At 53.8% G+C, this 14,325-nt stretch overlaps 1 protein-coding gene across 1 annotated transcript in view; it reads left to right on the forward strand.

Moving 5' to 3' along the window:
- alk (ALK receptor tyrosine kinase) overlaps positions 1 to 12,922 on the forward strand; it is a 216,739-nt gene extending 203,817 nt beyond the window's left edge. The window contains exons 13-29 of the mRNA XM_086150483.1: positions 174 to 321; positions 1,079 to 1,198; positions 1,270 to 1,411; positions 1,768 to 1,935; positions 2,051 to 2,149; positions 3,235 to 3,390; positions 4,134 to 4,247; positions 4,864 to 5,050; positions 5,724 to 5,814; positions 5,936 to 6,000; positions 6,078 to 6,207; positions 6,303 to 6,400; positions 9,066 to 9,158; positions 10,450 to 10,551; positions 10,654 to 10,788; positions 11,016 to 11,106; positions 11,478 to 12,922. Coding sequence (XP_086006609.1) covers positions 174 to 321; positions 1,079 to 1,198; positions 1,270 to 1,411; positions 1,768 to 1,935; positions 2,051 to 2,149; positions 3,235 to 3,390; positions 4,134 to 4,247; positions 4,864 to 5,050; positions 5,724 to 5,814; positions 5,936 to 6,000; positions 6,078 to 6,207; positions 6,303 to 6,400; positions 9,066 to 9,158; positions 10,450 to 10,551; positions 10,654 to 10,788; positions 11,016 to 11,106; positions 11,478 to 12,458 — 2,920 coding nt within the window. The 3' untranslated portion in view covers positions 12,459 to 12,922. The remainder of the gene's footprint in view (positions 1 to 173; positions 322 to 1,078; positions 1,199 to 1,269; positions 1,412 to 1,767; positions 1,936 to 2,050; positions 2,150 to 3,234; positions 3,391 to 4,133; positions 4,248 to 4,863; positions 5,051 to 5,723; positions 5,815 to 5,935; positions 6,001 to 6,077; positions 6,208 to 6,302; positions 6,401 to 9,065; positions 9,159 to 10,449; positions 10,552 to 10,653; positions 10,789 to 11,015; positions 11,107 to 11,477) is intronic.
- The last annotated feature ends 1,403 nt before the right edge of the window (positions 12,923 to 14,325 follow it).

Consider the following 14,325-nt stretch of genomic DNA (forward strand, 5'->3'; position numbering starts at 1 on the left):
CACCCGAAAAAACCAATCTAGTCACTTTCTTCTTTTTTTCTTGGCAAGAAAACCTGCAGCTTTGGAAACCAGCGTCTCCTGCTGCAGCGAAGGAAGTGTGTGTGTGTGTGTGTGTGTTTGTGACATGCATCATCCCACACATCTTCATCACGCTTTTCTCGCTTCGCCCGCAGGATCACCGCCTACGGCGCCGCCGGCGGTCGCAGCGTCCTGGACAGGAGCCGCTCCCACGGCGTCTACATCTCGGCGGACTTCCTGCTGAGGAAGGGCCAGCTGCTCTACATCCTGGTGGGCCAGCAGGGGGAGGACGCCTGCCCCAACGTAAGCACCGCCACTTTCCAAAATGGATTCATGCGGCGGCGGCCGGGCGACCCCGAGTCGTCCTTCGGTGTGAACGGACGACGTCTCTACGTGATTGACGGGTTAAGCCCCGCCTCCAATCGGATGAACGAATGAATATTAACGCCAAATCAGTCCAGAGATATTTTATCCCGATCAAATTATCTTCCGATCGAGTTGCCGATTGGAAATAACAAGCCGGTGTTTGTAATGACACTCCAGGCCTGTAGGGGGCGCTGTTGCGCAACCCGCAGCTCGCCATGTGCGTCCGACTGCCCGCCGGAGACGGAGCAAGTTGTTTAAGGTCCATCTTGTGCCGCTGGCGCGACAGCGAGAGGCATCCATTCTCTCCGAAGGGTCACTCAGGAAGTCATTTCAGCCGCACACACACACACACACACACACACACACACACAGCGCCGGAGGCAATCATGGCCCCATCCTGGGAAAATACCTGCTCTTGCTGCTCTTGTTATCTTCACACACACACACACACACACACACTCCTCCTTGCTGTTCGGCCGAGGAAGAAGTTCCCAATCCCCCCCCCAACCCGCTCGCCAAGGCCTGTCAATCACAGCCGCCAAGGTCCCGCCCCTAATTGAGACGCGGCATCCTGATTGGTTCGTGACCTCCCCAAGGTTACGGTACTGAAACGATCATCAGTGACCGCCGAACACACTTTCAAAACACTCATCCTTTCTGTGTGTGTGTGTGTGTGTGTGTGTGTGTGTTCTAGTCCAATGGGTTTCTGAATAAGATCTGCATGGAGCAGAGTGGCCCCCTGCTCAACTCCAGCAAGGGGAACGGCGGCGGCGGTGGCGGCGGCGGTGGAGGCGGCGCCACCTATGTATTCCAGGTACGTCAGCTGTGATTGGACGGTGTCCACCTGTCGGGCGACCACGACAATCACCCTGTCCCCCCCCCCAGGTGGAAAAGGACGTGTACACACCCCTCATCATTGCGGCGGGCGGCGGCGGGCGGGGCTACAGCAGCCAATCAGAGACCCAGTTGGAGCAGACGGACTACGATCTCAACCAGCCAGGTGTCAACGGGAAATCCTACGCCGCAGGTATGTCTGTGTGTGTGTGTGTGTGTGTGTGTGTGTGTGTGTGTGTGCGCGTGTGTGTGGCCATGTTTTAGCCCCAGCCACCTGTTTTTGTAATTAGTGGAGACAGGTTGGGGGCGGGGCCTAGAGATGGCCTGAGTCCTGATTGGCCGGGGGGGGGGGGGGGGGGTGTATCCTTTGACCTTTGACCTCTGCGCCAATTTCCACCGTAACAGGCTGTCTGCTCCTCTTCCTCCTCCGCGGGTCGGCCAATCCAAGATGGCGGTTGTTTGTGTCCCGGGTCGTCACGGCGACCTGAAATGCAGAAACGCGTCGGTTTTCTCAATTTTTCAGTATGAGTGTGTACCTTCTGTGCGCAGGCGGAGGAGGCGGCTGGAACGACAGCGCTCCCGCCGGCCAGGGCGGCCGGCCCCTGGTGCTGGGGGGCCGCGGAGGCCAGGCCTGCCAGAAGCTCTGGCAGACCAGAGGCGGCTTCGGCGGCGGCGGCGGCGGCTGCATGTCAGGCGGTGGAGGAGGGGGATACAGAGGTCAGTGATACACACACACACACACACCTGCAGTGCTCACCTGTGCACTGGATGCAGTAGTATGTGTGAATCAGCAGTGTGTGTGTGTGTGTGTGTGTGTGTGTGTGTGCTGCAGGCGGGAACACGTCGCTGCTTGATGCTCCGCGGCAAGACGGCGACGACGGCACCTCCTTCAGAGGACCTGATGGGGAGCCATTCATTGATGCACTCAAAGGTGATTCTCTATGAACGGATGAATGGATGAATTGAAAATTGGATGAACAGATGAAGGGGTGAATTAATGGATTAATAATTGAATAAATGGATCGATGAACAAATGAGTGGATGAGCGGGCCATTTTAGGAATGGTTGAATTAATGAACAGATGAACGAATGAATGGGCGGATTAAAAAATTGATGACTGCATAAATTGATGAATGGATGAATAAATGAATTGATGAATGAACAAATGAAAGAATATATGGATGAATGAATGAATGAATGAATGAATGAATAGATGAATGAATGAATGAATGAATGGATTGATGAATGAAAGGATGAACAGATGAATGAATGAATGAATGAATGAAAGGATGAACAGATGAATGAATGAAAGGATCAATGAATGAAAGGATGAAATGATCAATGAATGAATAAATGAATGACTGAATGAATGGATGGATGGATGAATGAATTAATGAATGAAAGGATCAATGAATGAATGAATTGATGAATGAATTAATTAATTAATGAAGGAAAGGAAGGAAGGACGGAAAGGGTGAGTGAATGAATAAATGAATGAATGAATGAATGGATGAAAGGATGAAGGAATGAAGGAATGAATTAATTAATTAACTAATTAATGGATGAATTAATGAACAGATGAATGAATGAGCAGATGAACGAATAAAAGGATCAACAAATGAATGTTGTCTCCTTTCTTCTATCAGTTTGGAGGAAAATTGTGAGACTGGAGTTCTGACACAGTGTTATAACACTGTTATAACACCCGGTTACTGTTTCTACGGCAACACAATGAGCGATAATGGGTATAATGTGAATTGCCTTGTTCTCTTCTTCTCTTGACGGGATGTGTCATGAAAGCGGGGCGTGAAAGCATGAGTGGCGAGGGAATGAATCTCGCCGCCGAGAAGATCAACACCTCCAACTGGCTGCAGAAGAAAAAAAAAAAAAAAAAAAAAAACACGAGATCCAGTTCGCTCTGAAATTCCAACACTCGCCATGGCGACCGGGTCATGATACAAAACCCCCGCTCACTGCTGTGTGTGTGTGTGTGTGTGTGTGTGTGTGTGTGTGCAGCCATCGAGGGCGACGGCGAGGTGATCATCAGCCCGGTCCAGAACTGCAGCCACTGCGAGAGCGGCGATTGCCAGGAGGTCGACGACAGGATCGTCTGTTACTGCAACAACGACCTCCGGCTGGCGCTGGGCGGCGTGTCCTGCGTCAACGCCACAGGTGGGCGGGGCTAGACGGGGACGTCGGTGAGGGATCGTGGAGGGGGCGGGGCTTACCTCACCCCCTGATCGCACCCTATCGGATGACGAGTTAACCCACCGATTCGATTGAGACGATTTCTGCCTCGGTTAGCACGTTAGCACGTTAGCATGTTTGTCAGTTCGGGTCGGATCTGAACCCTTTATCGGGGGCGGGGCATAAAAAGCCCCTCCCCTATTTGTCTCCGAACAACACCGCCCATCTCTGAGGGTTTGGGGTGTCGCCTCAATTATATTGTGTCATGGTAGAGGAATAACGAATATGTTCTTGTTGATCCGAAATGAATTACCGCTTTATCTTTTGGATCGAAATACGCCGACGGGGAGGGGAGGGAGGGTCTATTTCCATCTCAATAACACGGTAACGACCTCAAGAGGCTCCTCGCCCCGCTGATTTGCAAAGCTATTCTTCGTAAATGACAAGCGCTCGGATAATTCTATGACGCCCAGTCAGGAAAGGTCGCCGTCTCAATATGGCGGCTCTCGCCGGACAGATTTGTTCCTCGGCTTTGACAAGCGGAATGAGATCCCGCCGCCGCCGCCGCCGCCGCCGCCCCCCCGCCTTTCTCTCGTCGCACAAAAGGAATTGGCACGCGCCGCAACGCTCCGTTGTGTCATCGCTTTCACATCATTAATTAAGTCGGGGGGGGTGAATGCTAACGCCGCCGCGGGCGAAGCTAACCGCCGTTTGTCCCGCTCCTGCAGACGGACCCCAGCAGACCCAGCAGCCGGCGCTGTCCCACCTGGCTCTCGGGCTCTCCGTCGGCACCTCCGCCCTCATCGCCGCGCTGCTGCTGGCCGTGTCCGGCGTCATGATCAGTAAGGAGATCCGAACCTCCGCCTCGCTTTCCAGGTTTACTTTCTCGGTCACTTCTGGGAGGAGAGGTTCGCCTCGGGCGCACCTTCATCCCGCCCTCCTCCTCCTCCTCCTCCTGGAAACCATGGTTTATTCATCAGAGCTTCACCTGAAGGACAAGCACGGTTGGGATGTGTGTTTTCGGAGAGTCGCACACACACACACACACACACATGTAGCTCCACATTCTTGGTCGCCAAACAGGAAGTGAGCCTCTGTTTCGCCCAGTAACTTCAATTCAATCTTTGTAGTTACTGCTAACAGTTAAGACAATTCATATTTCATTATATTTCTTATTCTTCCTCCTTTCTATTATTATCTATTACTGTTTTGTTTTTTTTTTAACTTGAAACTCTGGCACAACAATTTCTTTTGGGATGAATAAAGTTGTTCTCATCTCATCTCATCCATCAGGCTCACACACTCACACACACACACACACACAGGGTACAGGTCCACCTATGGGATGAATTGAATTCACGCTATTGGTTAGCGATGCTAACATCATAGCACAAACCAATGCATAGCCAAAGCAGTTCCTTTCAATGGGTCGGTCTTCTGTCTCCACCTCGGCCTCAGTGTACAGGAGGAAACACACCGAGCTTCAGTCCATCCAGCTGGAGCTGCAGAGTCCGGACTGCAAGCTCAGCAAGCTGCGGGCCTCCACCATCATGACCGACTACAACCCCAACTACTGCTTCGCCGGCAAGACGGCGTCCGTCAACGACCTGAAGGAGGTGCCGCGACGAAACATCTCCCTCACCAGGTGAAAGCAGGAGCTGGGCTGGGAGGGGGGGGGGAGCTTCTGATGATGCTTTCCACATAGAGCAGGTCTGGACCAGACTTGAAGATGATCTACAGAAACCCAACGTTCCCTCAACAAATGCTACTTCCCGCCACAACCAATAACGCTAACGGTTACACGCTAATAGCTGGAGTGATGCTGTCATAACTTTAATATTTATAAAGAAATAACAACGGTGGACGTCTGGCGAGAAGATCCGGGAACTCGGGAGAAGGTGTGAGGTTGCCGTCGTGGATTGGTACGAGTCCACCGTGTGGCGGCTAGCCTAGCGTTAACTATGAGCTTTCCCAAGTTGCTACATCTTGAGCCATTAATCCTGCACGGTTACTCACTTGTAATAGATTACCCAATCCAGTACCTGTAATAGATTACCCAATCCGGTATCTGAAACCCGTTCACTCCTTCACCGACCGCCATCCGTCTCCCGCCCGCCTGCCGACAGGTCCGGCGGCTGGTTGTTAATCTTCATCTCAGAGCCGCGTCAGTCTCCATATCTAAAGTGCTGAACAGAGCAAATGAGGAAACAGCTAGCTAGCTTGCAAACACACACACACACACACACACACACACGCATGCAGGCAGGAGACTTCCCTGGAGTGAGGAACAGTCAGTGATCCCTTGGGTTCTCCTGCAGGGGTCTTGGACACGGAGCCTTCGGCGAGGTGTACGAAGGTCTGGCCGTTGGGATCCCCGGAGAACCGAGTCCACTTCAGGTGGCAGTGAAGGTAACCTCTCCTCTACCTGGATCTGGTCTGGTTCCAGAACTGGCTCGAGTGTAGATCAGGTTCTCGGAGGTTCTGGAGGTGTTGGCTTGTCAGAAACCTTCGTTCCGCCCCCCCCCTACAGACCCTTCCTGAGGTTTGCTCCGAGCAGGACGAGCTGGACTTCCTCATGGAGGCGCTTATCATCAGGTGAGGAGAAGAAGAAGGAGTGCCGCCGCTCTGGGAGAAGTTCCATCTTGACCATCGGCTGTTGTTTCTCCCCGCAGTAAGTTCAGCCATCAGAACATCGTGCGCTGCGTGGGCGTCAGTCTGCACGCCATGCCCAGGTTCATCCTCCTGGAGCTGATGACCGGAGGAGACCTGAAGTCCTTCCTGAGGGAGACCAGACCCCGGCTGGTGAGACCACGGCTGGAGAACGTCTTCATTCCCATGTTCCTCCAAAGCAGCGCCTGGTACATTCAAGGACGCCCGTCGTTCTCGTGTCTGTGTAGGAGCAGCCGTCCAGCCTGACCATGGTGGACCTCCTGAATGTGGCCAGGGACATCGCCAAGGGCTGCCAGTACCTGGAGGAGAATCAGTTCATCCACAGGTACGTCCCCTTTGCCGGGACTTGAAAACAAGGCCGATGTGGGCCTGCGGTGACCTGAGGGGGCGGGAGTGCAAATCAGAGCGGGAGTTAACGCCCGGCAAGCCCGGACGTTCCCCGGTTCTCCGGCTGAACCCTCCGGGGAGCGGCGGGGGTGACATACGGCTTCTGCACGCTCCTCGCCTTCTCACATGGTATCGGGAAGGACAAGCCGTGGGTTCGGCGGGAGGGCAGCAGATGGAGCAGCCGGCGCCTCGTTCTGAGTCTGTATTCCAGGAGAAAGCAGCCCCCCGGTGGACCCCCGTTCATGTAAGCAGTAGGGTTCCTGCAGGGATTCGGGAGTATGCTTTGGAGCCACTTGAGGGCATCTGGACAGCAAAGGAGGCGAACAAGTACTCGTTGCACATCCGAGTGCTCCCACAAGCCCAAACCCCCACCCAAACCCGACTTCCTGTACCCCCACATCAACCCCACCCCGACCCCTGACCCCCTTTGCATGCCCTGACTAGAGGTATTTCCGGAAGACAAATCAGACCTCCAATGTGACGGCCCATCATTCGCCCCCTCATTAGCATACTCTTCTCCAGGCTTCCCCCCCCCCCAAACTGGTCCACTCTTCACCTGGTTTCCTGTCCTGCTGACCCCCCCCTTCCCTTCACAATAACGGGTTGAACCAGGGTTCCTTCAGAGTATGCTTCGGAGCCTCTTTGGGACATCTGGACAGGGAGGGACCTAAACAAGTCCCGCTTTCACATCAGCATGCCCTGTTGCCCGAACCACCCCAACTACCCGCGACCCCAAACCCCCAACCCAGCCCCCCCAAACACCCTCACTCTATTCCACCCCGCCCCAGACCCATCCAAACACCCTGACTGGAGGCATTAGCAGGTGACAACCCAGACCTGGTCCAATGTACCACGGTGACACCCTATCATTTGCTCTACTCTTCCCCAGCCTTCCTACTCCCCCACCCCCAAAAAATGACCACTTCCTGCCCATTGGCCAACTCCACCACCAGGCATCCTGCCCCCCAATACCCTATTGTCCTACAAAGGGTGATTTAGGCGTATGCTTTGGAGCCATTTGGACACAGAAAGCCAAAAACAAGTGCCTACTTCACATCCGTACCCTCCCATCCCAAACCCCCAGATCCCACCCCACCCCTCACACGCTCCCCCACCCCTTCCCATGCCTTGATCCCGGAGGTCCGATGACAAACCAGCCCTGCTCCAACGAGTCGCAGCGACACCCCACTTCTTTATTTCTGGTCGCTAACGAGCTGTGCGCGAACCCCGCCGCCGTAGAAGCATCCGCCGCCTCCTCCTTGAGCTGCGCCGCCGCCGTTTGTTCCCCCGCTAATCACATGTGTAGAACTGCTGCGTGGAGAGCCGGCGGGTACTTTAATACCTCCTCAGGTGTAAAAATACTCCAAACGGCGCAGGTTGTCGACTCCCCGCTCGTTCCTCGAGCCTCGCTCGCGACTCACTGTAAATAAAACCCGCAGCGCGAAGGAGGTTAATGTTGTTTTAACAAGTGGCGCCGCGGCTGCGCATGCCACGCCGCCACGTCCTTCCCCGAAGACCGTGGAGCTCGCCGCCGGCCGTCGCGTTTCAAAGCCGGCCCTCGACTGCCGGCAAAGGCAAGTCATTAGCATGAATTCTTCCGAGCCATTAAACAAGGACTACTTGGATTTAGTGGCGGCGGAGAAAAGTGTGAGTGTGTGTGTGAGTGTGTGTGTGTGTGTGTGTGTGTGTGTGCTTGTCGTCATGCTACAGTACAATTCTGCCCGGACCAGCCTCTTCTGAAGCCGGAAAGCCGCTGCGCGGTTTGATAAGCGGTCGACGGGCCGTCCGACGGCGTCGCCGCGAATCAGACTGGAGCCGACAGCCAATGAGAAGAGAGAGGAAGCTGTCAAGTGGCGGCGGGCGGCGGCGGCGGCGGCGGGCGGCGACGGCGGCGGGCGGCATGACGGAGCCTGGCCTCGCTGTGTCTCTCAGCCTCGCACAACACCATACAGGGGCGGCACAACAATGCACAGCTGTCTGGGGACATGCGCACACACACATACACACACACACACACACACACACACACACACACAGCGCTGCTTTTTTACCCATGATCCCGGCTGAGCTGCGTCACATGCTGTTATGTTTGATGTTAAGTTCTGGTTATTTATCGACCTCGGAGCTGACGGGCTTTTCAACGGCGCCGTGCAGTGATGAAAGATGGCGTTCAGTATGACGGGCAGCGTGCGCTGACAAAGGGTGGCGTGCAGTGATGGAGGACGGCGTGCAGTGACGAAGGGTGGCGTCCAGTAATGGAGGATGGCGTGCAGTGATGAAGGGTGGCGTGCAGTGATAGAGGATGGCATGCAGTGATGATGGAGGATGGCGTGCAGTGACGAAGGGTGGCGTCCAGTAATGGAGGATGGCGTGCAGTGATAGAGGGTGGCGTGCAATAATGAAGGATGGCGTGCAGTAATGGAGTTCCATGTGCAGTTCCAAGACGGCGTGCAGTGATGTCACGGCGTGCGGTGATGTCACGGCGTGCGGGACACAAGCGCCACCTTCCTCGCTCCTCACAGAAATCTCCCACGTGGCGCCGCCGCCCCATCTTTTGTGGGCGGAGCCTCGCCGTCCGAGTAACGCCCCCCTCTGTGCCGCAGGGACATCGCGGCTCGGAACTGCCTGCTGACCTGCAAGGGGCCGGGACGCGTCGCCAAGATCGGGGACTTCGGGATGGCGAGGGACATTTACAGGTAAGCTCCGCCCACCGGGTCCAAAAACCGACTCAAGTCTCGTCCGATTGGTCGTTCGGCTCCGACTCTACTTCCTTGATTGGCGCTTGCAACTACTTCGGCATGCTAGCATGTTAGCAAGCTAGCAGCTTTAGGCGGCGTGATCAGATGAACCAGCGATCGTATCTCATATTCAGATCACATACATTTTTATTGGAGCACAAACACACACACACACACACACACACACACACACACACACACACATCCTCGTCTAATCTGCCAATCACAACAGTTCACGCAGCGGCTCTTCCGCCGACCTTCTCCTCGCCGACACATGTAATTATAAAATCGCCCGCCAACACGCGGCCGGCATTAAGCTCCGCCCACGTTCGTCCCGCGGCGGCGAGAACGCCAAACCTGCGTATCACGGCAACCGAGGGGTTAAAGTCGGGTCAAACAAAGCACGAAGAAGCGGGAAGCTGCATAATTGAGAGGTTCTGCTTCTCTTCCCGGTCGGGATCAATAAGGCGGAGGGGGCGGGGCTTAAGAGGGGGTCTCGACCGCCCCTGATTGGCTGTCGTCCACAAGACGGCTACATTTGTTCATATCTGTCCGTCAATCCCCTCCATCTCTAACCGATTGTGATCGGATGATCTTTTCCCGACCCGCCGCACGCCATCAGCTCGCTCTCGTGCATTTCACTGTAATTACACTGTAACTACACTGTAATTACACTGTCACTACACTGTTATTACACTGTCACTACACTGTAATTACTGTCCTTTTCGTCGCAGCCGGTGTCTTTCCAGTAAAAGCGATAAAGAGAGTTTCCCCGTGAATCTGCCGGGGATTTGAACCGGCAACCCGTGAACGCATCACGCAGAAAAAAATAAAAAATAAAAATAAAAAACACGAAAAAACATGGCGTGTACCCAAGTGCACGCAAGGAGGCTGCAGACGTGACGAGCACACACACACACACAGACACACGAGCACACACACACACACACACACACACACACACACAAACTCACTAGCAAACCCCGAATTAATTGCAAGCGCAGATCCTCTATCTTTTACCCCGTCGGTGTGTGTTGCCATAGCAACCCCGCAGCCAGTTACAGATGACGGTTTTTCAACCGAAACTTTGTTCCGGTTTATTTGATTTGATTTGATTTTTTTTTTTTTTTTTTTGTGAGGAATAAAGGAGTCAGAAAGGGGGAGAAAGGCCTCCTCAGCATCTGATGCCGTGTGTGTGTGTGTGTGTGTGTGTGTGTGTGTGTGTGTGTGTGTGTGTGTGTGTGTGTAGGGCCAGCTACTACAGGAAGGGCGGCCGCGCCATGCTGCCGGTGAAGTGGATGCCCCCCGAAGCCTTCATGGAGGGGATCTTCACCTCCAAGACGGACACCTGGTGAGACCCTTTGACCTCTGACCTTTCACCCCCTGGCGGATCGTTTATCTTTCTCAGATTATCTCTCAAATCCAGGATTAATCTCAGATTTTTTAATCTCAGGTCCTTCGGCGTCCTCCTGTGGGAGATCTTCTCCCTGGGCTACATGCCGTATCCCAGCCGAAGCAACCAGGAGGTGCTGGAGTTTGTAACCAACGGGGGTAGAATGGACCCGCCCAAGAACTGCCCCGGGCCTGTGTGAGTGCACACACACACACACACACACACACACACACACACAGATTTAATCCCAGGAGATCCAACGGAAAGGAGTTCTGTTGAAGTTGATGCATAAATGATCCAGATAACAGTCAGAACGGCGTTTCTGATGGGATTACCTTAATCCAGGTTTTTGTTTCTTAATTCACACACACACACACACACACACACACACACACACACGTGACCCTCGGCTCCACCTTCAGGTACCGCATCATGACCCAATGCTGGCAGCACCAACCGGAGGACCGGCCCAACTTCTCCACCATCCTGGAGAGAATCGACTACTGCCTGCAGGTGAGCGGCGAGGAGGATTAAAAATCCACTGCCCGCTTATTTTTTTGTCTTTTTCTTGTTCTTTTCGTCCGCGGTGAACAAATCCATCGGGCCCGACCCGCCGCGTCTGCGGGAGGAATCCAATAAGAACGCGGGTCGGCGGGCGGGAGGGTTGCTGGAAATCATCCGCCAAATTGAATTGCTAATTAATTCTGGGCGCCAGATGCACCGAGGGCTCCGGCACGGGTCGATAATGAGCGCTGATGTGATACCAGTCTGTCAAAATTACACACGGACGGCCCGTGTTTATAACACCTGTATAACGGTGTAATAACTGTGTAATAACACCGGCGGCGTCGCTCCGACGCCCGCATTACCGTCGTCCTTTCCAGGACCCCGACGTGGTGAACGTGCCGCTGCCGGTGGAGTACGGGCCGGTGCCGGAGGAGGAGGAGCGAGCGCCGGCGTGCGGCGAGGACCCCTCGGGCCCGGCGGTGCTGGTGAACGCCCCCGACCCCGACGGCGAGGAGCCGAAGCCGCCCCCGTCTTACCCGGAGGAGGGCCGGAGGGGCGGCGAGCAGACGGGCGGCGAAGCCAAAGCGGCGGCGCCGTCCCAGCCCTTCCTGCACCAGCACCAGCAGGCCCACCCCGTTACCCTGACGACCGCCGCGCCCAAGGGGCCGCACGTCTCCGAGGGCGGCCACGTCAACCTGGCGTTCTCCTCCCAGGGCCTCCCTCCGGAGAAGGACGCCCACGGCGGGAAGAGCACCAGCCTGTGGAACCCCACCTACGGCTCCTGGTTCCTGCAGCAGCAGCAGAGGAAGCAGCAGCAGCAGAGGCAGGCGGCCGTGGGCGCGGCGGCGGCGGCGGCGGCGGCGGCGGGCGGGGGCAGGGTGCCCGGCGAGGGCCAGGAGCACGTGGGGCGGACGGTGGCGGAGGTGGCGGGCTCGCTGGGCCTCCAACACAAGAAGCTCCAGCACCAGCACCAACTCCAGCTGCTGCAGCACCACCACCTGCAGCAGCAGCAGCAGCAGCAGCAGCAGGGTCTCTGCCGGCCGCTGCTGCCGGCGCCGCCGCCGCCCGCCGCGCTCGCCACCCAAACCCCCCTGCTGTTGGATTCGGCGGCGCTGCCTCCCGTCCCCCTCTACAGACTGCGCCGCTTCCCCTGCGGCAACATCGGCTACGGCTACCAGGAGCAGAGCGTCCCGGTGGAGGTCGCCCACGGCAACCCGGCGCCCCCGGCCCCGCCGCCGCTCCCCTCCCAGCAGAACCAGAGGGCGCCGGTGGACAGCCGCCCGCTGTTGGTCACCATGGGAACGGTGCAGGACTCCAGGCTGCCGAGGATGGAGGGCCACAACGCCACCGTGCTTTAGCCGCGCTCGCACGGCCGGCGCGCTCCCCCCCCCCCCCCCTCCCGCCTCCCCCCTCCACGCCGGCGGCGCAGCACTGTGACGGGAGCGGGGGAGGGGCGGCGCCGGAGGAGGAAGGGGAGGAGCCCGAGACACCGAAGCACATCGGACAAGACTGCAAAGATGTATTTTTTTCAGCTCGGAGTGAGACGTCGGCCCCGGAAATCAAAGATCTATATTTTATCGGCCGTGGCCTCGGGGCGGGCGGGTGGGCGGAGGCGGGGAAGGGGAGAACGCCGTTTGCAAGAACGAGTGACATTTATACTTCGAGGAAGACGAGGAGGAGGAGGAGGAGGGTCGACCTTTGACCTCTCTGCCAACACCAGAATTATTTATTCAGCCGGTTATTTATTATTTGGAAGTGGATTTAAATGATGAATTAAAAAGCTTCTTAAAAAGAGAAAGGAAAAAAATAAAAAATAAGAAGAAGAAAAGTCATTTGTTTTTTTTGTGAGTTTAGAGGCGATGAAGAGGCGACGAAGGCCTCCTCCCCGGATTCGGACACTTTTCCAAACCTTTGCAGCTCTCCGTGTTTGCATATTCTGTCCTTTCTATTATGGGATGCGTGACTCATTATTTTTCTTCTTCCTAGACTTTTATTTCCAATTTTCCCTCCCTGGTCGCCATCGTCGGCAGATGAAGAGTGTTTTTTTTTTTTTTTTGCTTCGTCGTCGTTTTTTTTTGTTTGATTTTTTTTTTCCCGCCCCTTTTAATTGCAACCCCTCTGTGGAAACACACACATCTGCACGCACACACATGCACACACACACACACACATTGTTTTGGTGTAACAGATGTCCTGAACTGCACCTGTAAATGTTGTAATTACTATGTTATTGTACTCCGGCTCTGGTTCATGCTGTAAATCCCCTCCCCCCCCAGAGGACATTCGCCAACATAAATAAATTACTATGTAATAAATGTGTAGTATCTGATTTCTGCGTCAAACTCGTCTCCATAAAAGCAGGTGTGAAAAAAATATCCGGATATAGAAATTCCAAATTTTACCAGTGTCTTTTCAGTTTTTTATTTTTTATTTTATTTTATTTATTTTATTTTTAACCTTTACAATTATTTCTTTCTTTTTTTTTTTTTTTTTTGTTTTATTATTTTTGTTTTTAGATCTGAGGTGAGCTTGTGAGGTCTGTTTTTACCTTCTGATTATAAAAAACAATTTTAACATCATGTTTATTAATGGTTTTTTTTTTTTAATCACACATCCAGCACTAAACCCTTTTTCAATGCCGATTTGACATTTTTTTTGAATTCATGTTTCTTAAAGGTCAACAAATTCCAATGATTAAATATGATAGAAATATCAAATCTATTGCACAGTGTCGTATTATATTATGTGATATTATATCATGATGTATTATATTACCTCATATTTTTAATAATATAAGAGGATGATGGTTTTTAACAATATGTTTTTCTTTTTTTATGAAGCTAGCCAAGCCAAGTTATATAATATTTAAGAATCATTTAATTTTACTTTTAGCAGCCAGTTTGATAGAGACAGAGGGAGCATGGCAATACATTTAATTCTTTTTATTACATTCAATCATATTATATTGTATGCTATTATATCAGCTATGTTCCATTTCAATGTCTGAGAAGGTGGAACAGGTCCGGGTTTCCTTCCAGGTTCTCGCTCGTCCTTTTTGTCCAAAAGTCAAATCCTCGTCAACATCTCGCTGGACCCGATGGACGTTTTCACCTCTCGTCCTCGAGGTTCCTTCTCTTGCAGCCTTTTGCAGCTCGTGCACGATTGAAGGGCAGGTCAACCAGGAGGGGTTTTCCAGAAGCTCCTGGACCAAACAAGGGTCCTTCT

The sequence above is a fragment of the Fistularia commersonii genome, chromosome 8, assembly GCF_037954325.1.
Source record: "Fistularia commersonii isolate RoL2024-O1a breed Wild chromosome 8, RoL_Fcom_v1.0, whole genome shotgun sequence".
Taxonomy (NCBI): domain Eukaryota; kingdom Metazoa; phylum Chordata; class Actinopteri; order Syngnathiformes; family Fistulariidae; genus Fistularia; species Fistularia commersonii.